Source organism: Carettochelys insculpta, chromosome 12 (assembly GCF_033958435.1).
Source record: "Carettochelys insculpta isolate YL-2023 chromosome 12, ASM3395843v1, whole genome shotgun sequence".
Lineage (NCBI taxonomy): Eukaryota > Metazoa > Chordata > Testudines > Carettochelyidae > Carettochelys > Carettochelys insculpta.
This window is the reverse complement of record NC_134148.1, coordinates 8374960-8401871: the sequence shown is the minus strand read 5'-3', so window position 1 is coordinate 8401871 and position 26912 is coordinate 8374960. Positions and strand designations below refer to the sequence as shown.

Genomic DNA, 26912 nt, shown 5'->3' with positions numbered 1-26912 from the left:
GGATAAGGGAGAAGCGGTGGCTGTGGTATACCTAGACTTCAGTAAAGCATTTGACACGGTCTCACATAATATACTTATCAATAAAGTACACAAATACAACTTAGATGGGGCTACTATAAGGTGGGTGAACAACTGGCTGGATAACCGTACCCAGAGAGTAGTTCTTAATGGTTTTCAATCCTGCTGGAAAAGTATAACTAGTGGGGTTCCGCAGGGGTCTGTTTTAGGACTGGTTCTGTTCAATATCTTCATTAATTATTTAGATATTGACATAGAAACTACACTTATTAAGTTTGCAGATGATACCAAGCAGGAAGGGGTTGCAACTTCTTTGGAGGATAGGGTCATAATTCAAAAGGATCTGGATAAACTGGAGAGATGGGCTGAGGTAAACAGGATGAAGTTTAATAAGGACAAATGCAAAGTGCTCCACTTAGGAAGGAACAATCAGTGTCAGACATACAGAATGGGAAAGGACTTCCTAGGAATGAGTACAGCAGAAAGGGATCTAGGGGTTATAGTGGACCACAGGCTAAATATGAGTCAACAGTGTGATGCTGTTGCAAAAAAGGCAAACATAATTCTAGGATGCATTAATAGGTGTGTCATGAACAAGACACGAGAAGTCATTCTCCCGCTCTACTCTGCGCTGGTTAGGCCTCAGCTGGAGTATTGTGTCCAGTTCTGGGCACCGCAGTTCAGGAAGGATGTGGAGAAATTGGAGAGGGTCCAGAGGAGAGCAACGAGAATGATCAAAGGTCTAGAGAACATGACCTATGAAGAAGGCTGAAAAAATTGGGCTTGTTTAGTTTGGAAAAGAGAAGATTGAGGGGGGACATGATAGCAGTTTTCAGGTATCTAAAAGGGTATCATAAGGCAGAGGGAGGGAACTTGTTCTTCGTTGCCTCTGAGGATAGAACCAAAGACAATGGACTTAAATTGCAGCAGGGGAGGTTCAGGTTGTACATTAGGAAAAAGTTCCTAACTGTCAGGGTGATCAAACACTGGAACGAATTGCCAAGGGAGGTGGTAGAATCTCCATCACTGGAGATATTTAAGAAGAGGTTAGATAGATGGCTTTCAGGGATGATCTAGAAAGTGATTGGTCCTGCCATGAGGGCAGGGGGCTGGACTCAATGGCCTCTCGAGGTCCCTTCCAGTCCTACTCTTCTATGATTCTATAAAGAATAAAAGTGTGTCCCAATATTTCTAACCCAGACTAATTAGTTCCTCTTGTGCTTTCCTCCATTTACGCCTGTCATGGTTCTCGCAGGTGACATCAACGTTAGTGGAAACAAATGAAAGATTGGAATCCCAGATTTTTCAAATGGTGTCGAACATGAATCTCAACAGTTAATGAGCTGTCAGTTGCTAAAATCATGTTTGAATTAACTATTCGTGTGTCTTGAGAGTGCCTGAGTGGTGCAAATAATTGAAACTATGCGTTATGCCAGGACTGATTGTAGGAAGTCCTTGATCTCAGGCTTTTTCTTCATTTGTGGACCCCTAAAAAATTTCAAAGTTAGTTGCAGACCTCTTGAAACCTTAGGCTTAGCTGTGTTTGAAAAGCACTGTTGTAGGTAATAAGAATCTTACACAGAACCCATTAAAAATCACTGGTGTAGCAGACTGAGCCGTGGGCGGACAGCCAGAAACACAATATTTCTAATCCAAACTGTGGCACTGATCTGTTGCAGGACTCTGGATTTAGTTTTTAGATTCTAAATAATGGATGGGTACAATTTACAGTTTTTTGAGGTTTGGTTTTGGTGTTCGTGTGTGTGTGTGCATGCGCACACACCCTAGAAGGTTCTGTGGCTTATACGTAAATATTTGATGGGGATGGCGGTTGGCTATAGGGTGGCAAATTCACTGTGGGTATGTGTACACAACAAAGTTATTTCGAGAAAATGGCCGTTATAATAATTTTGAAATAGCTGAGGGCTTATTTAGAATTTGGTAAATTCATTGTATGAGGAATAGCGCCTATTCCGCAATACATATTTCAGAATAGGGGCTGTGTAGACATGAAATAGGGGCTATTTGGAAATAAGCTGTTCCAGAATAGCTTATTCAGAAATGATTCTGCTGTGTAGACATAGTACACTCATCCCTCGCTATATGAGCACAAATTTATGCTCAAAGGTGAAAACTCTTAAGAGCGATACTAAATTCCCATTAAAATTCACGTGAAAGTCTCCAATTCGTTCCAAGTGCTTGTAAGTTGACATAAAACAGTTGAGTTCAGTACTTTTCTGATGTGAGTGTATAGTTTGACACCAGAAATAGGATGTAGTGTATGTATATGGAGCAGGGATTCCCAACCTATGGGTCAGGACCCAAACATGGGTCCCATTAGATTTGTTAAAGATCACCAGCTGGGCTGTTCCCGGCTACATGTGAGCTGCTAAAGAAACCATTTTCAGTTTGTTAACATTGCTGCCTCAGGCAGATATCTATCAGTAGAGATAGCTGCTGGAGCTGGCAACTATCTCTATCTCTAGGGATAGCAGTTACCTTATGCCTAGGTGCTGAAACCTTAACGCTTGAGTTAATTGGTTTTAATGACTGTTACCTGCTGGGAGCAGAAAGGCTGAGTGAGCCACCCAGCCTAGCAGCCCCGGTGAAGAGGCTGTGGGAGGCGAAGGAGTAGTGTCTAAGGCTGGGGATGTTTAGGGATGCAGGGGGTCGGGGTCTAAGGCTGGGGGCATTTTGGGGCTTCTGGGGGAGTCTAAGGCTGAGGGTGGTTTGGAGCTGCTGGTGGTGGGGGTTAAAACCTGGCTGAGGGTGAGGTCTGTGGGGCAGGCGGGTGGGCGGGCGGTTGGGGGGAGTCTAATACAGTAAGCCCTGAAGTTACCCAGAGGTTGTTCCTGCAACCCCTGCATAACTCAAATTTTCCTGCAAGGGGAGGGGAGCCAGGAACCACCAGGGCTCGTCAGTTTCCTGGCTCCCAGAGTGGCAGGAGCTTGGAACCAGGGGCAGGCTGGTTCCAGTCTCCCCATGGCTTGTGGGGCCAGGAAACTGATCAGCTCATGGCTGGTCAGTTTCATGTTCCCTCCAGCATAGGGGAGCCAGGAACCAAGCTAAGAGTCTTCTCTCTCTCTTCCCCCAGCCACAAGGCTGTCAGACAGCTGAATGTCTGAGGGAAGGGAGGGAGAAGGCTCCAGCCGAGGGGCTGCGGGTCTCCCCGCCCCCACCAGGGACCCCACGGCTGGAGCACAGCCAGTTGCAGGGCTGCGGCTCTCCCTGCCCCTGGCCAGGGACCCTGCAGCTGGCTCATATAAGTGGGGGAAGTTCACTCGTTTAGTGAGCAAAAATGTGTATGTATGTCCCTTGTTTTAGTCAATACTCATAATCAAAGTACTCGTTAAAGGAGGGATGAGTGTATTTCAGATTAGATCCCCTAGAAGTAAAGTAGAGCTCCTGGAAGCACTACTTCCAGGGGCTTTAATCTGAAATAGGTTCTAAGTGTGCAGACACACCATTTCGGAATAAGTTTTGCTTATTCCAGGGCTTCCCTGTAGTGTAGACACATTATTCTGAAGTATCTTATTTTGGAATAATAGCTCAAAAATAAATTTTTCCAGAATAACTTTGCTGACTTTTTGGTACCTTTTTTGTTTGTTTTTTTTTTGTTTGTTTGCTTGTTTGTTGGCGGGAGCACATGACCTGTGAGAAGAGGCTGAGGGACTTGGGTTTATTTAGTTTGCAGAAGAATTAGGGGCCAATTTGATAGCAGCCTTCAACTTCCTGAAGGGTGGCTCTAAAGAGGATGGAGAGAGGCTGTTCTCAGTAGTGACTGATGGCAGAACGAAGAGCAATGGTCTCAAGTTACAGAGTGGGAGTGTAGGTTGGATATTAGGAAAATCTGTTTCACGAGGAGGGTGGTGAAGCACTGGAATGCGTTAACTAGAGAGGTGGTGGATTCTCCATCCCTAGAAGTCTTTAAGTCCTGGCTTGACAAAGTCCTGGCTTGAATGATTTAGATACGGTTGGTCCTGCATTAGGCAGGGGACTGGAATCGATGGCCATCTGAGGCCCCTTCCAATCCTAGGAATCTATGATTCTGTGATTCTATGCTTGTTTCTGTTTTTCAGGTTTTAAACACATCTGCTGACGCAACTCCTATCTCTGTCTCTCATGTGTTTGGTTTTTAACGTTCTTTCTGGATTTATTCCCTTTCAAAAAATGTGAATGGCCACAATATTCTGAGAATTCTCACTTTAATAGATATCAGAGAGGTAGCCGTGTTAGTCTGTCGCTTCAAGAACAATAAGAAGTCTTGTGGCACCTTATAAACTAACAGATATTTTGGAGCATAAGCTTTTGTGGGCAAAGACAAGATGCATAAGTGCGGGGGTGGTTTCAGAGGGGTATTTAAAGAGTAGGATCCCAGTAAGAGGGAGGGCCAGAGCTGACAGGGTTTATTCAGCAAAGTGGAAATGGCCCAGTATCAACAGCACTTATCGAAAGAGGGAAAAACAAGTCAGATCAGACAGGGGGATGTGAGTCTGTCAGAGTCTAATGGGGAGCTATTAGCACCCGGAGCAGAGAAACTGCCTTTGTAAGCTGCGAGCCACTCCCAGTCTCTGTTTAATCCATGGTTAATGGAGTCAAATTTGCAAATAAATTGCAGCTCGGAGATTTCTCTCTCCATTTGATTTTTGAAATTTTTTCATTTCAGAACTATCACCCTTAAATCTGCCACTGAGCATCCACGGAGATTGAAGTGTTCCCCCGCAGGCTTCTGTACATTACCATTCCTGATGTCAGATTTATGTCCATTTATTCTTTTACAGAGAGACTGTCCAGTTTGGCCAATGTAAATTGCAGTGGGGCATTTTATCTTTGAATTTACAGGTTATCTAAAGTTTTTTTGTTTAAACTGAAGCATTCTATTAAGGCTGGTGATAAATTTCCTGAATCCTGACTCCAGTATAGCAAAGGGGTTTTTTTTGCTGTGGTTTGGTTGGTTGGTTGGTTTTGGTGGTTGTTTTTTTTTTTTGTTTTTTTTTTTTTGCACAAATTGGTTGAAAACACTGTATTTTGTAATAGATGTTGCAGTGTTTGAGCCAAATACTGTAGAATACTGTTGTACCAGTAGATCAAGCCCTGGGATTCTGCCTGTTCTATGTGTAGATGAATGTTGGGCGGGAGAAGACTTCCTGTAACCTATCCTCAGTCCACCATTCCCATGCAAAGGCAGCTGTACTCTGATTTAAATGGGGTTGTTCCCCACCCCCTCCAGAGAGTAAAATTTTTTGTTGGTAAAAAGCTATGTGTCCCTTTTCTCACCCAGCTCTTGCCCCCAGATAATAATGGACTAGTATTTAGATTGTGATCTTCAGGTTAGAATGCACATATCTCATAGAGCTGGAACGGATCTTGAGAGACCATTGAGTCCAGTCCCCTGCACTCACAGCAGGACCTATCACCATCCCTGACAGAGTTTTTTTTTTGTAAATTTAACCTGTCCCAGAACCTTGAAAGGCCCCCTCAAGGACTGAACTTACAGCCCTTTTATGCCCTGTCATGAGTTTGAAGTTTACAAAAATCTACTGACGTCCCAAAACAAAGTTCACAGCACAGTTTGTGGAAAATTATTGGTACAAAATGGAGTCCAGGGTCACATGTGAGATATCCTTGCATGTCTTGATGACACACAAGGGCAACTACTGGCCACTAAGGCTATGTCTACACAGTACTCTTCCCAGTGCCGCTGCTGGCAGAGCTATGCAAATGTTTGAGGCAAAAGGGACTGGCAACAGAGTGGGATTTAGCTGGCAAAGGCATGTCCACGTGGCCTCTGCAGTGCTGGGTCCCCTCTTCTGCCAACACCGAACTCTTGCAAGGTGATGGTAATGAGCTTTGGGAGTATGCAAGTGGGAAGCCATTTGCAATCCCAAGAAGCTCATTTTGCATAGTTCTGCCGGCAGCGGCGCCGGGCAGAGTGCTGTGTAGACCCAGCCTAAAAGGCTAAGTAAGGTGCCTCCAGAAAGAGCCCTCTGGGCCAAATGAATTTTTTCTGTGGCCCATTTTGAGAGTTAATTGTCTTTGGTAGGCAATCAACACGGTCTGCCTATTGCCAATGTTCACAACTTCAGGTATAAAATTCATACATGCATATAAACAGCATAATCCTCTTTGGCAAATCATAACTTTTCCATTGACACCTTACATGATGCCCTCCACACTCCAATCCCCAGCCCCAGCACTAAGCCCCTTCTCAGATCCCATACCCCCTTCTGCACTGCAACCTTCTACCCCACTCTGAGTCAAGGCTGTTAGATTTTGCGTGATTAGAAATTTAGTAACCCTATGTATGGGATGGGTGGGATTTAAAGGGACGAATGGTTGGATGGGGGTGATTGTTTTAGTTATGTAGGCAATCCAATAATGATAAGCTTGATGGATAGGATGCTTTTTAATTTTTCAGTTTTTTGTCCTCCTAATATGTGTGGAGATTTGTATAAAACTTCTAAAACTATGGGTAGGTATTTTAAACATAAATGTGAAGAAATAAATTGTACATAGTTATTTATGCTATTGGTGCATCCTTATTGGTCCCAGCATCTGAGAGTGACAAAGTAGATGAGGTAATATCTTTTCTTGGTCCAACAAGCAATAAATGATATATTTTGGAAAGCTTAATTCCACCATGAAGAAAATATACAGCATCCTTTATTTTCTGTGCTTTCCTAAAATATTCCTTATTCTAATCCTCTTTTGTATTCTACTTAAAAATAAATACGACTGAGTTAACACCAGTCAAATTCTGAAAACTCAGTTACAACTCAATTAGTGAAACTTACTGCTTATGCTCCAGTTACATAGAAAATCAATAATTGTTTTAATATTCAGTTCCCTGGCACAGAAACGTTAGAACCTCTTGCCTTCAAGATACAATTCAGATAGATACTTAACAATGAGCAATTAAGTGAGTTTAAAAATATATAACTATCCAATTAAACTCCAAAACACCTACTCTAAGTGTCTGATATAAGAAAGAAATGGATGGCAAATTAAAATCTTGTGCAGCAGACACTGTAAGAGGAAGTATTCTTCACAGAGCCGTATCTCAGACCCTACTTGTGCTTGGGCTAAAGTCATCTGTGGGCATATTATCCCTTTAGAGCTGCACAGCTCAATATTACACCAACCACCAGACCTGTACTGTAGTTGGTGAAGTGGGTGGTAGTTTTCCTCCCTGGCTCCTGGAACAAGGTTCTGTCCCATTGTGCAGCATGGTGAACTCATTAATAAGTGTCCATGACCCTTCCCACTGCAAATGGCTTTTTATGTACTCAGTTGGGTGTGAATATGTAATGCTAACAGTGAGCAGGGAAAGAAACTAGACCTCAAAGATGTGCTGTATAAGTGCATTTCCTTCCTGACATAATCTTTCAGAACTCCTGTGGGGGAGAAGTGTAAAGTGATCTCCATGAGTCAAGAGAGAATTTTACCACCATGTACATTGTGCATTAGACTGCACAGAAGATGGTGTGCGCTGCTTCACCATCTGAGGAAAGATACAAGATTTTGATTAACAATGTGAAATATGTGCCATCATAATGAAGTACAATAGTTGTTTGTGAATGTAGAATCTAAACCAGCAGGCTATTTGTCTCTGAAAACCAAACTTACAGGGAGTTATTTTCAATATGGGAGAGCACTGGCTTGCTTCATATTAATATGTTGACCAGTTGCCATTATGCAGTTGCCATTAAGGAATACATTAAAGCTATAAATTCACACAAATTAAATGTACCCTTTCAGGAAAGATGCCCATAGCATTTGTGAAAGATGATGGAACTTTGCTATTTCTCCACAGCAGCAAGTTTCTGTTGCAGCATACTGATATTTAATGTAAAATCTTCTCTTTTAAATATTGACTTTGACTTCTTTCACGTTCCAGTTTAAAAGAAAAGAGTTCGAACGCCTGGTCGTAATTCAAAAATTGAGTTGCACATAATCTTGGGATAGGCTTCAGTATTTAGCCTGCAATTGTTTTAAATTTTTATTTTATAAATTTCCAAATAAGCTTAACAATACACCTGTGCATAGGCGGAGCTATTGTCGTCAAATATTTAGAAGCATGTACTTCGTATGTGGACATTTGGCTATATTTGTAGCTGTGCTTCATCTTCAGCTTATGCACTGAATAAAAGTCAGCTTCTGTCCCATTTTCCTGTCTGTAATATGAATATTTTATTTACCTGCTTCTCAGGAGGGGGACTAGTTAAAATGTACTAGCAGAGCCTGCCCCTTTGTGGCTGTTACCTAACCAGGAGCTTGCTAGCAGCTCCAGCCCTGAGGATCTGGCTGGGACTGGGAATAGTTCTTGCAGCCCCAGGGCCAGGAGCTGGCCAGGGCATGGAGCTGGCCAGGGCATGGAGCCATACTAGCAGCTGCAGACCCGTCAGCAGCTGTTGATCCAGGGACTTGGCCAGGGTCAGGGAAATCCTGTCAGCCGTGGGGCCAGAGCCAGCTGGGGTACGGAGCTCCGCCAGCAGCTGCATCCCTGGTGACCCGGCTGGGGCCAGGGATCCACAGGAACACCAGAAGCTCCAACCCCAGGGATCCAGCCAGGGTAACCCTGGCAACCCCAGGGTGCAGAGCTCAGCTGGCAGCAGCAGCCCAGGGGACCCAGCCGGGGGCAGGGGAACCTGGCAGCCCTGGGGAGAAGGCCAGAGCATGGAGCCCTGCCAGGAGCTACACACCCAGGGATCCAGTTGCAGCTGGGGGAACCCCAGCAGCCCTGGGATCAGGAGCTAGCAGAGGCGCGGAGCTCTGCTGGCAGCTCCAGGGAGGGAGCTGGGAGCTCCAGAGCTGGGAACCCAGGGGACCCCTAGAAGCCCCAGGGCCAGGAGCCAGCCGGAGCACAGAGGGAGCTGGCTGGGGTGCAGAGTTCAGCGAGCAGCTGGAGCCCCAGGGACAACGTGGAGCTCCACCACAAGTCACCGGGACCCAGCTGAGGTGGGACAGACAGGTGGATGGACGTCTTCTTTTATAGGCTTATACAGGCAGGCCAGTATATCGGTATCCTAACAAATACTTAAAAGCTACGTGTACTCGAGAAGCATCTGGTGACAGAAGTGACTGTTGGAAGAGATTTCCTGGCAAAACTTCTGTTGACTGATTGTGTCTACACATAAAAGTGGATTGAAAGAGCAATCCATTCTGTTGACAGAGAGCAACCAGACTGCACAGCCCTCTCTCAACAGAACAGCTGACTGGAAGTTCTGCAAACAGGGCTGCCAGGTGAACTGGAATCCCTGTCTGTGGACAGAGGGCCCCCCAGAGCATCTACACGGCTATTTTGTTGACAGAAAACTGTTGAGAAAGGTGTTATACCTGAATGTGGAAAGGTGTAATGCTGCTGGTGGATGTTTTGATTTTTGTGGACAAAGCACATTTTGTGTGTAAGACGCTCTGTGGGGTTTTTCCGATAAAAGCCCAGTTTTGCCAGGAAAAACCCTCCTGTGTAGATCTAGCCAAAAAGTTAAGCGGAGAAGTGCAACCCAGAATTATAGGTAAATTCCTGTGTGAGATAAAATAGGTGCTGTCTAGAATACCAAAACATGGCTTTTCTAAGGAATCCTCTTTACCATAGTACCTCTCCAAACACTAACTAGGTGTACCTTTGATCAGCTAGTGAGAACTGACAGGATCACAAAACAAGATTGCAGGCTATTGGTTTCTTCAGTCATTTGAATGTTCTGGATCACTGGGGAATGAGCTAAGGACTGAAAACAAAATTAGAAACTGAATTCTCTGGTGACCCAAGCAAATGCAACTGCAGTGAGATTGAGTTGGCATGCCATCCATTTACATTTGCAATGCATTTGACCCAAGTGTCTCATCTCAACAGTATTTCCAGCCTCAGACATTCAGAAATCATGACTTCGGCCCCCGAAATCATGAGATTTTAAGAAATAAATATATTTTGGATTATTTTTATTTGCCTTCTGGTTTTGGAGCCTCAGGATGCATTTAGTTCATGTATTCAAGATTTTAGTGTGCAACTGTGAGAGCTTGAAACTTACTAGTTTTAGATGAAACTTGAGGAGCAGAGGCTTTAAGTCATGCATAAAATAACAAAAGGCTCTTGATAAAATTGACGATAGTTTGGCAACATGGCACCTCTCACTATTCAGTATTTTCAGTAGTCCAGACAGCAACCATAGAACTCTAGGTAATCTCACATAGTCAACCATTCTGCTATTAAAACCTGTCCCACCTGCTAACCTTTAGAAAAATGAGTAAAACCAGCTTTTTCAGCACACCATTGCAAATTTACTGTTATTTACTAAAGCAAAATAAACACTACCTTTTGAGAGATGATGTGACAATAAGAGGATGCTGTCCCTGAGTAACAGCTCCAGAAGGTCCCAATGTGTGCTCTTAGTAATGAGCTTATTATTGAGAAAACTGATGGTGATCTTCATATTTAGGTTGCTTAACAGTTTGCATTATAAAAAGATTCTTCCAAGGCTTTACTTTTCCTAACGCCTCTGTTGTACAAGCTTCTAAAATTCAGCAGAGGGAAAACCCTCAGATTGGTGAAATGCTTTTTCTTTGTCCCATGACATTCTGTCCAGGTTGAGCCAAGTTACAAATTGCTAAAAATCATGAATATGTTTTTTCCTGCTGTGGTTTGTTCCAGGCAAATTTTTGAAGCATGCCAAAATAATAACAGAACACAAACATCTGAAAGCACAAACATCGTGCTTACAGTACGATGAGGCTCCCAGAAAGTGCAGGAGCTGGCACAGAACTGAGAATGCTGGATCACCATTAGCACAGTGGTGGGGAGTGCCAAGCCACATCAGCTTCCTTCTTACCCTCACCACAACATTATACCTGGAACATTGCCACAGCATCCCATGCCCATTCCTCCATCCCTGAGGGGGTGCCAAATTGAGCAGATGCTCTCTCAATTCCTGGGGCTGTAAGAAAAGACCCAGGTTGGTCATCCTCCATAAATATCCTGTATGAAGTGTACATAACTTCAGCCATTCCTTCCCACTGGAAACGCAATATGAGAGAGGAGTGGAAAGGGCTAGACGGAGCTCCCTCTGGACTCTGCACGTGGAATTAGAGTCCCCTTTCTTCTGCAAATAATTGTGATGGGGTGCTGTCACAGAAGACCCCTTGGGCTTGTTCTCCAGTGTGCTGATCATGCCCCTGACACCCACCTTCGTGCTCTCTGGGGCTTCCCACCACTCTGTCCTGCTGGGCCGGATCTCTGGTCTCCCTCAACCAAGGCACAGAGTTGGTATTACTGCCCCTACCAGAGCAATGCAGCCACTGATTTTCTTCAGCTCTGGGAGGATGCAGCTTGTTAGCCGATGGCCAGGTAATGAGTGGTCTGTGAGCCTATTTTACATCTGAGTCTTTAGCTGCTAGGATGGTCCATCCCTTTGCAGCAGGCAGCCAAGGTGGCTGATGGATGCCCCCATGATTCACCTGAGTCTTTTACTGCTAGAACAGACTGTCCCTTCGCAGTGGGCAGCCAGTGTGGCTGACGGGTGCCCCTGAGATTGGTGCAGAGAGCTTATACCACCCGAGTCTTTGACTGCTAGGACAGACTGTCCCTTTGCAGTGGACAGCCAGGGAGGCTGACGGGCGCCCCCAGGAGTCTGTCCCATGGAGGCAACATGACTCAACGCTCAGCTCTTACTGCACCTTACCACTGACCACGCTGGTATAGCCAAACGGCTATGGTTCTTTGTTTTGTGTTCGGCTGAATCACAGTAACTAAAAGGAGTCAGGCTGAAGCTTAAACATGGTTACTATTTATTAAAGCAGAAACAAAAATCTTAATGGTTACAAGGTTATTGCTCTACTTGCTTAGCTACTATAGTAGGATGATACAAATGACATGTCAATTAGAGAAAGTTACCCATTTGAGGACCAGACACCTCAGACTAAAGAGCTCTTACTATTAAATGTGCACAAAACATTGCAGGTATAATTCTCACCCCTGCGTCCTTCGACTCTGGCGTAGCCAACATCATTCACTGAATCCCTCGGGAAGAACAAATGAGGAGAGCGTCCCCTGGATCCTCGGGAGGCAAAGACCTTACCCGACCAGCGGGTATAGGTAATTGGAGCTCAGTTAGAGTGGGCTGCCAGACCCTTCTTTATACCCCTTGGGGCACGTAGATTCTTCATTATCTCAAGGTACCAATTGTGCTGGCTCATCTTTGTGACGCCAGATCTTACAAGGCAGTTGCAAGTTAATGTACACTTGTAAGATAGAGATAACTAAATTTGTTAAGACAGGGTGTTGTTTTTTTTCACATGGGCAGGAAATTCCTCTTCTGGGATGAAAAATGTGGGTGTATCAATTATCAGTACCAGCCAAGGGCAGCTTGAGGGCCTGTGGTCATCGGCCAGACTATTAGCCCTCTTATCAGTATTTTTCCCAGTCCAGGGTCATGCTAACATAGCACATCTGTGTTTGTGAGGCATCTCAAAACATTCTTAAGCCTGTACTTTGTGCTCTCAAAACATTCTAAGACTGCTGTTTTTCCATGTACTTTGTGCTGGTCTGAGGCACCTAAGAGAGGCAGGCAAGATGGAGTAGAGCAGGGGGATTCTGTCTGGCTACACAGCTCCAGGGCGCCGCACCCAGAAAATCCCTCCCCACAAAAAAGATCAACTGCCCCTGCAAAATTCACCTCTTTCTGTGCAAAAGTTCTGCACATAGAGGGCTCATCAGGTAAGCCTCTGCTACCAATGAAAGAGAGATATGCACAGTGGTGCCCTTCCAAGTTAATAATTACTTATGCTGCGCTTGACAGTTTTTAATTAATCATAAATAGTGGGATTTAAGTGATTATAATTGAAAGTAGGCAGATCAAACTAAGTTACTAAATTGAAATGAAAAGAAAATGCAGTGTTATTTCTAATTTCACTAAAAAAATGTGTTGCATACAGATTCTTATCCTAAAGGGCAGTTCTCATTTCAGGTAAAATCTTCAAACCAGGTCTGTTCTCTTGCTCTGATTTGGGTCAACAGTCTTTCTTAGTTCATTTCCTCTTAGTTCCATGGTAGACGCACTCCCTAACTTCAAAGGTAACTTTGAAGTTAGACACTACATCAAAGTAGCCAGCAGAGAGTCTACACACATTGTTAACTTCAAGGTAGGGAGCCCAACTTCGAAGTCCTTACTCCATTCCTGGGAATGGAGTAGTGCCCTGCTTTGAAGTTTAACTTTGAAGTACAGTGTGTGTAGACGCTCTGCTTCGAAGTAAGCAATATCGAAGTTATTTTTGTAGTGTAGACACAGCCAGGGTGTGTCAGACAGTTCCCAAGGCTGGCTGAAGACAAAACTGATAGCTTCCCATGGGTTAAATAGACTTTCCTAAAGGCACGAAACCTTTGTTCTACAATCCCACTTCCCGTGGAAAAACACATGGCTTTCAGTACCAGCTGGTATGGTCATATGTCTTTCTGGGACCAATCACCTTCTAGACTTACAGGACAAACAAAGCTGTTTGCAAATCTTTAAATTGATTACCCAATCATTAGGGTACCAGGGGCACCAATAATGGTGCTCAGCACATTTAAAACTATAAACAGACTTGCACTACATATTTTTAGCTTCACATAGAAGAATGATTCATGCACCAAAAATAGAATATATAGATCCAGCAGATTATAACATTAAAATTGATAGGTTATTTGAGATACTTTGTCCAAAGCATCTCTGAGTTATTCATATTTATGTTCATAAGCCAATTTCCTTAAAGCATGAGAGGGAGGACTGTCACAATTACCTTTGCCTACTTTTAGCTAATCTTTGGTATTATAAGTCAAGCTGTGCTGTAGTGCTGAAGGTTTAGTGTTCAAATGTTGACAATGAAGGGTTTTTTACAGTTGTACATAATAATTTATTTTGCATTTAAAAAGAAGGAAATTAAATACAAATAATCCATCAGGGTGGATTATAATACAGTCTTTAATTACACTAATCACATTTTTTTTCTACCACATTCCGGTTCATTCAGGGCACAGGATGATCCACCAAAGGGTAGAATAAAGGCTGCCTGAGCAAACGCAAATCTGACATTTTTTAATGTTTGAGTGCTAAACTTCTTTCTCTTAACATATTTTTTTTGTACAGTAAACTTTTTATATCTGGCATTCTGTCATCTGAAACTCTCAAATAAACAGCATTTTAATCATAAGTAAATTTTAGTTATGTTTTTCATAAGTGCAGTATAGTGCAAGTAAATGCAAATAAGTACAGCAAAAATGGCATGGATGAGGGGATGGATTGCACCCTCAGCAAATTTGTGGATGACCCTGAGATAGGGGGAGGATAGGGATAGGGTCCAGAGTGACCTAGATAAATTGGAGGATTGAGCCAAAAGAGACCTGATGAGGTTCAACAAGAACAAGTGCACACAGTCCTGCACTTGGGACAGAAGAATCCCAAGCATTGTTACAGACTGGGGACTGACTATCTCAGTAGCAGTGCTGCAGGAAAGGTCCTGGGGATTACAGTGGATGAGAGCCTGGATATGAGTCAGTGTGCCCTTGTAGCTGAGAAGGCTAATGGCATATTGGGGTGCATTGGGAGGAGTGTTTCCAGCAGATCTAGAGAAGTTATGATTTGCCTCTATTTGGCACTGGTGAGGCACAGCTGGAATATTGTATCCAGTTCTGGGCTCACCAGTATAGAAATGATGTGGATGCATTGGAGAAAGTCCAGCAGAGAGCACCAAAAAAAATTAGAGGTTTGGAGCACATGACCTATGAGGAGAAGCTGAGGGATTTGAGCTTATTTAGTTTGAAGAAGAGAAGAATGAGGAATGATTTAATAACAGCTTTCAACTTCCTGAAGGGAGGCTCTGAAGAGCACAGAGAGAGGCTGTTCCCAGTAGTGACAGATGATAGAACAAGGAGCCAATGGTTTCAAGTTACAGAGACCAAGGTCTCAACGTGTAGGTTGGATATTAGGAAAAGCTATTTCACCAGAAGGGTGGTGAAGCACTGGTATGTGTTACCCAGAAAGGTGATGGAATCTCCATCTCTAGAAGTTGTAAAGTCCTGGCTAGAATGATTTAGGTAGGATTGATCCTGCTTAAGGCAGGGGGCTGTACTCGATGACCTCTTAAGATCCCTTCCAGCCCTAGGATTCTATGATTCTGTGATACAGTATAAGTTTACAGTATGCTATACTACTGTTGTTGATAAAGTATTCTGCATAAATTTTTGTTTGTTTCTGAATATCTAATCTTGTTTTTCTTTAGTGTTATGCATTGTTAGGTATACCTCTCTATTATCCAGAATATTTGAATATCTGGCTATTTCCCTGTGCCAGGGCTGCTGGATATGAAAGTGTTTACTGTAATAATAGGACATACACTTTTCAACAGTGAAGTCTTCAAGACTACAATATCCACCCTTAGTTTCCCCTTTCTAATATGAAACGGTATGAAATCCCTCTTGTTCCCTGCAAACTCGTCTGGAATTCTTTACATTAAAGTTATCAGAAGGATCAGGAATCTGCAGTATAAACAGTTCATGTACCCTGGCACCTATCCAAAGTGATAACAAAATTAATTTAGTGTTGATTCCCAATATATAATATTTTAATGTTCATGCATTTTTTCTCAACTACTCTTTTGTTTCGTTTTTTCAAACCAAGCCAGAAAGTGTTGGACTGTCTAGTGGGGTTTTAAAAGTTCATTTATCTAAATACAACCCTTTTAAAAAATGTAATAAATATGTAAAGCTTTTTCTTATACTCAAAACCAACTCCATGGTTGTCTCCAAACTTTCCAAAAGCATTCATTTAGAATGAGAAATGTAATTATAAGAGCCCTGATGGTAAGAGTCATGGTTCAAGCCTAACCAATTGTAAGACAAGACATCGATTTTAAATTTTCAGCCATATCTGTACAGGAATTGGTGGAAACTCTTTCAGCCACCACAACATCTACGAAATCCTAAACCACTGTTTGGGGCAATGAACATCTTGCCAAAACCTAGTTTTTGTCATCATCACGAGGAGATTTTATCAGTAGGGGATTTTATGTTGTTAGAGAAAATCACTTGGCTCTGTTACGTAGCCTCTGGGTTTCTCTACACTTGTGGTTTTTGGTGATAGGGGTTCAGAAAAAACTACCCTCCCCCCCCCAAAAAAAAACACAGGGTGATCAGACCGCCGTGCACGAAAAGTCGAGCTAAGAGGGCTTTTTCCTCAAAATAACTTCAGCTCTGCAAACAACTTTCCTCAATACCCCCAACCCTCGCTCTTGAAGGCTTGAAAATGAATGTGTGTGAACAAAACACAGCTTATGTGAATACTCCTTTTGCAATGCTGTGGCTGTGAATTGTGGCTGTAAATGTGAAAGCTCCATTTCACAATGCTGTGGGTGTGTGCATGCAAGTTTTCAACTTTACTTATTGACCTTGGGACATCAAAAAGAGATGTCAAAAAAATGCAGCGTAGACACAGCCTCCATTGTGGCAAAGCCGTATCTTGAGGGAATACATTTTGGCTAGGTCTACACTACAGCAGTCTGTCGACAGACGATTACGTTAAGGTGATTGTTTGCTCCCTGAAGTCAGGCTCCAGTCTGTAGACTGTACTCAGGTTTTCCCTGACTGAGGAATGTCAGCAAGTAAGTGTTCTATGTTCTGTCATTGTGCATTGTGAGTGCCTCCCTTCAGATGAACAGCCTGTAAGAAACATTTTTGAGGCATCTGGTTAAGAAACTATCACCTGATCAACTCTGGACCTGTTTTCAAGCTTTATTTGGGCTGACTGAGAAGATTTTAACAGGGTAAATCAAACCACTTCCAGAATTCTTAAGGTTTCTTGACTCCACGCAATATCATTTCAGGCTTCAGGAAACATGTGTAAATTGCTGGTCAATAATTTTTCCCAGCAGTGTATGAAAGTCACATCCATTCTGATCTATGTCTTTTCTTTTTTCAAGCTCTCATCTAGCTTCCATGCAGTTGATCATGAAGTGTTTTGACATGTCTGTGGTTCATGCGCACAGGTAGGTGCAGCTACTTTATTCCTTTCGTTTTTAAAAGATCCCAGACTGTGATTAATGACTCCCTTCTCTTCTCTGATGACTCCATCATTTCCCTCTTTCCCTCTAGACTTTTAGATAGCTCCATGACTTATTTACGGTAGGATAACAGGATCAGCAAAGATTTTGATGTTCCCATGGCTTCCCATTTAAATATAGAATAGGTACAATTTTCATTCTCAGATTGAGATTAGATCTTAATGTTTCTCGTAAAAAAATGCCTGCTATATTTCTGTAAATGCTTCCATATCAAAATTCAGAAAGGGCAGACTGTGTAAAATGAGGCCTTAGGACACCTGCCATTCACTCCAACGCCTTGTTTAATATTGCTGAATTTATACACTTTCAGAGAGCATGCCGGGGCCTCCATTTGCCTTGAAGTTTTGCAAGTGATGTGTGGAGGGATATGGGGACGGGTGAGGGGTGGAGGTTTCATTTTGTTGTGCAGTGTGGTTCCTTTGGCCAAGTAAGTATCTCTGTTTCAGATTTTCATTTTTTGGCATGCATTCTTTTATGCAAGACCCTAGAACGGTGTGATATGTTCTTTTAAAGGAATGTTAATAAATATATAAAATTAAATGATCTAGAACTGTGCTCTTCATCTATATGTATAGTGACTTCATTGCAGCTACAGCAAGTATAAGTTAGCACAGCCTTTGGTCCAGAATACTTAAACTGCATCTTTCCCTCCCTGCATCATTCTTTCCTCTCTCTCTCACCCTCATCTTAGTTGTACAAGCCACACAAAGCTTGTTGTATTTGCGTGTGTGTGGTAAGTCTGTAAGCATGTGCTTAAATCCCACTCAAGTCAATGGAAGTTAAACAAGTGCTTTAGGAGTGTAATGAAAGAACCTCTAGCTAGGGCCTAAGGCAAGGGCTGCTGAAGCCAATGGAAAGACTCCCGTTGACTTCAAGTAAGTGTTGGATCAGTCTGCAGTGCATCAGAATGGGTTTATTTAGATCAGTGTTTCCCAAAGGGATGTTCCATGGCTCTCCGGGGTTCCATGAGAACTTCCATTACAATAACATTTTATGCTTTTTAAAAATAATATTTAATATTTAAGCATTTATGAATTTTATTAACAAAACATTTGTGTTTGCCACAATAGGTGTCCCTGTGTAATGCCAGCTTAGTCAGAGAGTGGGAACAGTAATATCACTATTCCGCACTGGGCGCACAGTTCAGTCAGCAGTGTGATCACCTGTGAGGAGTTCTGCAAAATTCTTTAGAGTTTAAAAGGGTTCAGTGGCCAAATAAAATTGGAAAACACTGATCTAAATACATGAGCAAATTCTGGTTTTAATCAAAATTTTTAAATTGTAAGTTTTTAGGTCAGTATGGTGTATATGTTCGTCCATACAATTATTTATTATTTTAAAGCCTAAACATGCTTGCTCTTCAGATGAATAATCACATTCATTTCAGTTGATTTATCTGCATGAGTAAAGTGATTAAGAGTTAGGCCCTAGCCTTTTGAATATACAAGCATACAGGAAATCTAAGAATTAATTAACAGACATTTTATTGTGTTCCAGTCATACAGTATATGAAACAATGCTCTGGAAATTGTTGTACTAGGTGTTCTAATTGTAGTTATACTAATATTTTTGATTAATTTTTAATATTAAGGGATTGCTGAGGGCCATACTGTCTGTATATTAAATATCTTTATTGCATCCTGCAATTTGCACATTTATTTTAGTATTTTTTGAGAAAAAACTTACAGGAGACCTAAATGATTTGAATGTTGCAATTTGTAATTGGCTTAAAACTGAGGAGACATTTTAGTATAATATAGTAAACCCTCAATTTAAGGGACTAATGCGGGGGAAGGGTGTCCGTTAATGCCACAGGTCTGTTAAATGCAAGGGATTACTTGTATTCGCATAGCACGCCCCCCTGTAGCCAGACATGGACCCCCCATTTGGCCTTTTCTTCTTCTCCCCCCACTGGGAGAGAGAGAGAGGAATAAGCAGGGGAGACAGCCGGCCTTTGATGTCCTGGGAACACAGGTGTGCTGTCTCGCCCAGCCTCTCTACTATACAGAAAAACCAGACAGTGGATGGGCTAGCTAATGGCCGCCCTTCTGGCTGATCTCAGTAATTAACACGCCTTGATCACTTCCCCAGCCTTGATCACTTCCCCAGGAAGATTGGGGAACCCCTGCCCATCACCTCCAAAGGTGCTCAATTGTACACAATTCACAGGCGCGAATTGAGCCTTGCATCTTCCCTGGGAAACCTGGGGTTCAAACACTCTCCTCCCAATTGGCCACTTGAGACCAGGAAGAAGCCTACGTGCCACAAGGGGTATAAAGGGGCTTGGCAACCCCCCCCCCCCCCCTTTGAGTTTCAATCACCTACTCCTGCTGGCCAGGTCTGGAATTAACTCCCGAGACTGGGGACGCCTGGTTCGTATCTACTTCTTCCCGAGGGATTGAGAGAATCTGGGTCACACTGGATCTAGGAGGCAGGGGTAAGAATTACACCTGTATTAAACTTCTTTCCTATAGGAATTGAGGTAAAGACTCTGGTTCCACCAGGTCTAAGAGGCAGGGGTAAAAATCACACCTGCAACAGGCCTTTCTTGTGTACACATTAATTGTATTAGTTTAAACTAGCTAGTTTGTCTAAAACTTTTCTTAAGTTAAATTGTGTTGTTTCCCCTTTAAGAACCATGAGTACTAACTTGTACTTTAATCATTTGTCTTAGTTAAATTGTTTCTATCTTTGTATAAATAAAAAGTAACTGTTAAAGCCTCTCTAAGAGTAATTTTCCTCTTGCTGCTGTACCCGAACTAAACACAAACCAAAGAACCCAGCCTGCCCTGGCTGCTTAGCATAGCTGCTGGTGTAGCATCACCCCCCCACTTTTTGCCTCACCAGACCTTTAGCTGGCACCTGGGCATTGGCTCACACCCCCTCAGCCAGGCTTCCCCAGGCCTCCCTCCAAAAAATACTGTAAAGTGGGTGACTCACCAGAGCTGCTGGAGCTGCTGAGCAGGAGCCGTTGCTGCTGGAGCCTCATTGCATCCTGGGTCACCACCATTGCTGAAGGAGCTACCACAGTGGCTAGAGCCTCCACCATAGCTAGAGCTGCTGCAGCTGCAGGCGGAGCTGCCGCACACTCCTCCCACCGGGTGTGGGGGGCATATCCGAGTGCATTCTGTCTGTGTAGATATCTAGCACCTGGTGGGAGGAGCATGTGGCGGCTTCTCCCGCTGCAGCATGAGTCCTGCAGCCGCGGCAGCTCCTCTAACGGCAGCAGCTCCTCCAGTCACGGCAGCTCCAGCCACAGCACGGCGCTTGCAGCTGTGGTGACAGCCCTAGCAGTGGCGGTTCCTCCAGCCGTGATGGGTCTCGCAGCTGCTCCGGCAGCTCCCACAGCGGTGGCCCCTCCAGCAGCAGCTCCAGTGAGTTGCCAGCATTTATGTATTTTCTTGGCGGGGGCGGGGAGCTCAGCGTGGATTCAGCGGATTTCAGGAACGACGGGGGGATGGTGGACGTCCATTATTCCCAAAATCCGCTGAATTGGGGTCTGTTAAATTGGGGGTTTACTGTAATAACAATTTTTCCATGTAATGTCAGTTATATCCTAGCATTGTATATTTATCTGGTACTCCTTATCTAACCTAATGGTAGTCCATCAATCCGATGATGACAAATCTGTGCAGATCATCTGTTATTGGTCTCATGGTGTGCCCGCTGATGACTGTATAAACCAATTCTAGAGGTGCACATTTTGCCGCAGATGGGAAGTTCGCAATCAGTGGGTTCTGCATTGCTGATGCTCTGTGACGTCGTTCGCGTGCCTCTTGTAGATGCCAGCAGTGGTCTTCCTCAAAGGCAACGCAGATATTTCTGACTGTTGCACACCACTGTGTTCTGTCACTGGCGGCGTCCTCAAGGTCCCTAGGTTTGATAGTGCTGTACTGCAGATTGGCTTTGATGGTATCCTTGTAACGTTTCCATGGATGACCTATATGCCGATGCCCTGGGAGAGTTCACCATACAGAAGCTGGTGAGGGATTCTGTTGGCATCCATGTGGCTGACATGACTGGTCCAATGTAGTTGTGACTTCATAATCATCATTTCGATAAATCATCATTGTCATCTGGGCTCTCTCCAGGACTTGAAGATTGGGCACTTTGTCTTGCCAGCAGATCTTCATGATGTTACGGAGGCAGCACGTGTGTAATGCTTCGAGCTGCTTGATGTGATGCCTATATAGTGTCCATGTTTCGCACCCGTACAAAAGAGATGAGAGACAACAGCTCTGTACATAAGCAGTTTTGTTGACATCTGGATGTTGTGGTGGTTTAGAACTTAGACACACAGACAGCCAAGTGCCTGGCTTGCTTTGGATATTCGCGCGTTGATCTCATTATCCAGTGATCCATCACTGGATATGACACTACCCAGGTATTTAAAGTTCTCCACTACTTGAAGCTGAGTGCCGTCAATGGAGATACTCGGGACAGGAGCATTTGATCCAGGTGCAGGTTGATGGAGAACTTCTGGCTTTCCAAGGCTGATAGTTAGTCCGAAAAGTTGCAAGGCCTCAGCAAACTTGTTGACAGTGTGCTGTAAATCGTTTTCAGTGTGTGCCATAAGGGCACAGTCGTCGCCAAAGAGTGCCTCAGAAAGGAGTTTCTGCTCTGTCTTAGTCTTTGCATTCAGGCGACAGAGGTCAAAAAGCGAACCATCATGCCGGTATTTCAAGTATATACCTCAGTCCAGATCTTTCATTGCATGGTTATGGGCGCATGCAAAGAACAGGTTAAATAGGACAGGAGTGAGAACACATCCTTGTTTCACGCCATTGGTGATGTTGAAGGGGGCTGATGTGGCTCCATCAGACAGTACTTTGCCTGTCATGCCGTTATGGAAAAGGTGTATAATCTGGACAAATTTTCTTGGGCAGCCAAGTCGTATTAGAATGGTCCAAAGGGCTTCCCTGTTGATGGTATCAAACGCCTTTGTCAGATCTATGAAGACAGCATACAGGTGCATGTTCTGTTCAATGCACTTCTCTTGTATTTGTCTGACAGCAAACACCATGTCGACTGTGCTCCGGCCAGGTCGAAAACTGCATTGACTTTCAGGTAGATTTGCCTCGGAAATACTGGCTGTTAGGCGGTTCAAGATGATGCAAGCAATGATCTTCCTTCCAACGGAGAGGAGGGATATGCCTCTGTAGTTTCCACATTCTGCTTTGCTGCCTTTATTCTTGAAAAGGGAGACAATAATAGCATTGTGGAGGTCCTGTGGTATGTTTTCATCCTCCCAGATGCTGATGATCACACTATGGAACGCTGCTAGTGCTGCTGGACCTGCCGCTTTATATATCTCTGCTGGTATCCCATCTTTTCCAGGAGATTTTCCTGAACTCATCTGGCTAACAGCTTTCTTAATCTCATCTATAGTGGACAGAAAGTCAAGATCTGTCAGGATGGGTTGTTGTGGAATTTTATTGAGTCCGTTATTATTCACGGTCAATGGTCTGTTAAGGAGGTTGCTAAAGTGTTCTTGCCATCTTTTGTTGATGCCCTCTTTGCCTGTGATAAGCGTTGTGTTGTCTGATGAGAGCAATGGGGTAGTCCTTGGTTTAGAAGGTCCATAGACAGTCTTAATAGCACTAAAGAACATCTTTGAGTTGTGGGTCTCAGCATAGTGCTCAATTTCTTTGGCTTTGCTCTCCCACCAGCTGTCTTGTATCTGATGGAGGTCTTTCTGTGTTTTGCTCTGAAGGTGTTTGAAATGGTCCCGTTTGGAGACTGAGGAGGGGTCATTGTGCCATTCAGTAAAGGCTTTTCTCTTTACTTCCAGTGCTGAACATATTTCCTCTTGGTTCTCATCGAACCAATCCTGATGTATTCTTTTCTTTGGTCCAAGCGATATTATTGCTGTGTCAATCACTATCTGCTTGAACTGATCCTACTTTCTGGTTACAGTACCGATCAGTTGACCGAGGGGTGTTAATTTGTCATTGAGACTCTTCTGAAAATTGTTGAAATATTGAGCATCCTTCTATGTTAAAAGCTATGTTAAAAGCAGGTCGCACATGCTTAAGGCATTTGTGCCGAAAGGGATCGATGTAAGGTTGAAGAGATATTCTGACTAATCTGTGATCTGTCCAGCACTCTGCACCTCGCATTACTCTGTGATCAGTACGTCTCGGATGTCTCGCCTTCTGACAATGGCATAATCTATCAGATGCCGCTGTTTAGATCTAGGGTACTCCTTATAATGGACTCTTAATTCATAAGGCTACATTTTTGTCTTTCACTAATTTCACTGTGGCTAATTATGTGCACTACTAGCGGATGTACCTGGCATTGGTCGGGTTTTAACTGCGGTAACTTTTTCACAATAAATGGAAAATGTACATGCTTTTTTCTGTGGTAGTATTTTTAAAGCATGAAGAAGAATGAAAGCTGGAGTGAGGGTTCAAGGGTGAAGAGGGGCAGGGGTGAGTGGCTTAGGGCAGAGGGTTGGGAGGTGGGGGGGATCCAGGTAGAGGGGGACCAAGGCGGTGTGGGGTGCAGAAGTTAGGGCAGGAGACTCAGGACAGGGAGCTGGGAGATGGGGAGGGGTTACTGGGGCCGCCAATGATGGCAAGGGTGATGCTCACACAGGAGGCCAGGGCAGAGCTCCCCAGCTATCGAGGCCTCCTGAGGGGTCTGGGGCTGTGTGCCCTGGCCAGAAACTCCTCCTGGGGGCGGGATGCAGGGCTGTGTGCTTGTCCATCTTGGGCTGGGGTTCTGTGGGCAGGCCACAGCATCCAGCTGCTCCCCCAGGCCTGCAGTCTGTTGTGGTGGCAGCACTTTGTGGGGCTATGTCAGGCCTCCAGTGGCCCTCGCCATCCTGCAATCTGTCTGGGGAGGAGCTCCAGGGGCTGGCCAGGCTCCATGGGCTCACCCCAGCCTCCAGTGTCCTCCCCACACTCCCTTGGCTTACAGGCTGTCTGGGGAAGCCAGGCTCTGGGGGCTGTCCCTCCCTCTAGCAGCCCCTCCCCTGCCCTCTCAACAGCCTGTAGGCTGTTGATTTGGGCCGAGGTTCTGGGAGCAAGAAGCAGGCCCCTTGCCTTTTCCTTGCCTTGGGCCTCTTGGCATCCTTTCCTGGTTTCATCCCCTGGCCTGGGCCACCCTGGGTTCTCCCTTTTGGGCTTGGACACTCCCGTGGTAGGTGCCTCATTTTCCCACATGCCCACATGTCCACCACTCACTTGTCTGTTTGGCATACAGCGCAGTCTTTGCTCAAGGCCTGTGTATTTGCGCTGTGTCACAGGAGTGAAGTGCAACACCAAAACTGTTGTGGACAAGCTTGCTAGAATGAAGCTGTTGGCAGCAGCTGATGTGCCTTGCTGTTGCAAGCACTAAAATTCAGTCCTAAATTTTCTGATACCATAAAGCCAGGCCTGTGAGGTTATTTAAAGTAAGGGTGTGTGGGGTGTACGTGTGTTTCTAAAGCTCAGTACATTTGTGGAGTACTCTGAAGAGCCAGTCTTAACCCAGAATAGAAACACCATCAAGAAAGGTGTGTGTGTAACATTTGGGGGAAATAAAACTGTTGTACAAACTATGTTATATGAAAATGTTAATGGAAACCTGTGCAGTAACTGCAACTGAGTTCCAGATCATGTTTTACCTCTCATAGAAACCTTACCTAGAGATGCTGATAGTTGTCTAAAGAGGAGCTGAAGTTAGCTGAATACTGGAACAGTTGCTGATTTATTTGCATCTTCCAACATGACCAATCCCCAGTAAGTACCACAAGAGAAAGTTACAAATGTTTTTCTTCTCAATGAGTTAAATCCCATTCATTCAAAATCCTCTGTGTGAAATTCTCAGGATCCCAAGGAGATTTCATCAGTGTTGCTGGGAGGACAATTAAGTTTTGAGTAAGATATGCAGGATTTGTTCAGTTGTTTGCAGATCCTAAATTAGTGCCACAACAATAAAATGATGTGGTACATTTTTCTGAAGTATTATTAGTACAGGTTGGACCTCCCTGTCCAGCACCCTTCGGACCTGACCAGTCCCGAATGAGGGAGTTGGCTGGGTCAGGGGTGGTTAATTCCAGCCCCACTACTGATGGACTCCAGGCTCTGCCAGGGTCTATCAGAAGACCAGGCTGGGCTGCCTTATGGGTTCTGCACCACCAGCCCAGCTCTTGTGCCAGGTCTGGCCACTGGTTCTGCTCCCATCCTGACCACTGACTGGGCTCTGCTACTAGTCCCAGCCCACTGGTCTCAGAGGCGGGCTTCCTGCTCCCAGGCCTCTGGCACCAGCCAGGCTCCACTGATGGTCCAGCACCAGTAGCTAGGCTCCACTGCTAGCCCTAGTCCTGTCTGCAAGGCTCCACACCCCAACCAGCCTCTGCTACTGGCCCCAGCTGCCAAGCTCTGTGCCCCTGGCTGGGCTGTGCTGCCAGCCCTGGCCCTGCTGACGCTTCACTGGAGTGTGTGAGACCACAGTGACCCTGCTGACCTCAGTAGCCCAGGAGCTGACTCAGCTGGAGGTGAGGGAGTTGGAGGTACCCAAACACTCATTTCTCCCCAGGAAGTCCTCGTCCTGGCTGAGTGAGGCGGTGGCAGGCACAGCTACCTCCCCCTTCCAGCAATGGATGCAAGGGCTGCAGAAGGTTGCCCAAAACCTCAGCATTCTAGTGGAGGAGTGTGACCCTGTGGTCAATATTTTCACCCTTAAAGCCCCCTTGGTGGCATTACCCCTCATAGAGATGGTTGTAAGGTTTGCATGACAGGGACCTCCAACTCCATGTCGCCAACCAACAGGCCTGCTTAGTTGCTGTTCCTATAATCCTTGGTCAACCCTGGACAGATTTGAAAAGCTGCTCCCCTTACACTCCCACCAGGAATTTTTGGCCATTGTGGAGAAGGGGGAGCCTTAGGTTTGATTGGCACCATCAACTGCACAATAGCTATTGCGATAGCTATGCACAGAAGCTCCTCATTGTGGGTATCAGGGCTTCTGCTGAAGATCCAGAATACCATACAGGACCTTACATGTGATGGGTCTGGCCTCTCTGTCTAGCAGGCTGGTTCTGGGCTACATAGCCTGAAGGACTCCAGGGTGATCCCCAGGTATTTTGGCATCCATACCCCTGCTCTGCAGAGGAATCTGTTCACACCCGTATCACCTCTGCGCCCCTGCCAGCCGGTTCCGCATCAAGACTTCAGAAGAAGGAGGGGCACCAATAATAATAACTCAGGGAGAGGTTCTAGATACTTGAGGACAGGGTGTGGGCCCTTCCAACAAGTCCCCAGGCAGAAATCAGAGTTCTGAAAGTACACCCAGTGACAACATTACAGCCCCTCCTGGGTTGTGTACCCTTTGTGAACGCTCTTTCCCATTTCCACAATGCCTGGGCTCAAATTACTTTGGACCATTGAGTTCTCGACATAGGAGGAGTGGGATAGTCCATCCCCTTCTGCTCTCTTCTGCCCTTGCACCGTCCTTCCCCATCCCTCTTCAGGGACCTTGCTCGCAAGCAGCTTCTCCAGCCGGAAGTGTAGTCAGTCCTTGCACTCGGAGTGGTAAAAGAAGTTCCTCCAGAGTTCAGGGGCAAAGGATTTTATTCCTGATATTTCTTAATCCGAAAGACCTTGTGTGAGCTGTGGCCCATGTTGAACTTCAGGGGCCTCCATGTCTGCATAAAGAAAACAGGTTCTGTATGGTAATCCTGGCCTCCATCGTTCCCTCTCTTCGTCCTGGTGCACTGCCTTTGACCTAAAGGATACATAATTTCATATCTCAGTTATTCTACCTAGTTCAAAGGTTTTTTTCTTTGTGTTTTTGAATATTTAAGTTTATATTTTTATAGG

The 26912-nt window shown here is 44.6% G+C and overlaps 1 protein-coding gene across 2 annotated transcripts in view; it reads left to right on the top strand.

Moving 5' to 3' along the window:
* Nucleotides 1–26912, top strand: part of TMEM266 (transmembrane protein 266) — a 231057-nt gene that overhangs the window by 58618 nt on the left and 145527 nt on the right. The window contains exons 2-3 of one of the 2 annotated variants that reach the window (XM_075006774.1): nucleotides 16963–17028; nucleotides 24725–24830. In XM_075006774.1, the coding sequence (XP_074862875.1) occupies nucleotides 24817–24830 (14 nt within the window). In that variant the 5' untranslated portion in view covers nucleotides 16963–17028; nucleotides 24725–24816. The remainder of the gene's footprint in view (nucleotides 1–16962; nucleotides 17029–24724; nucleotides 24831–26912) is intronic. The other variant, XM_075006775.1, reaches the window with a different exon arrangement.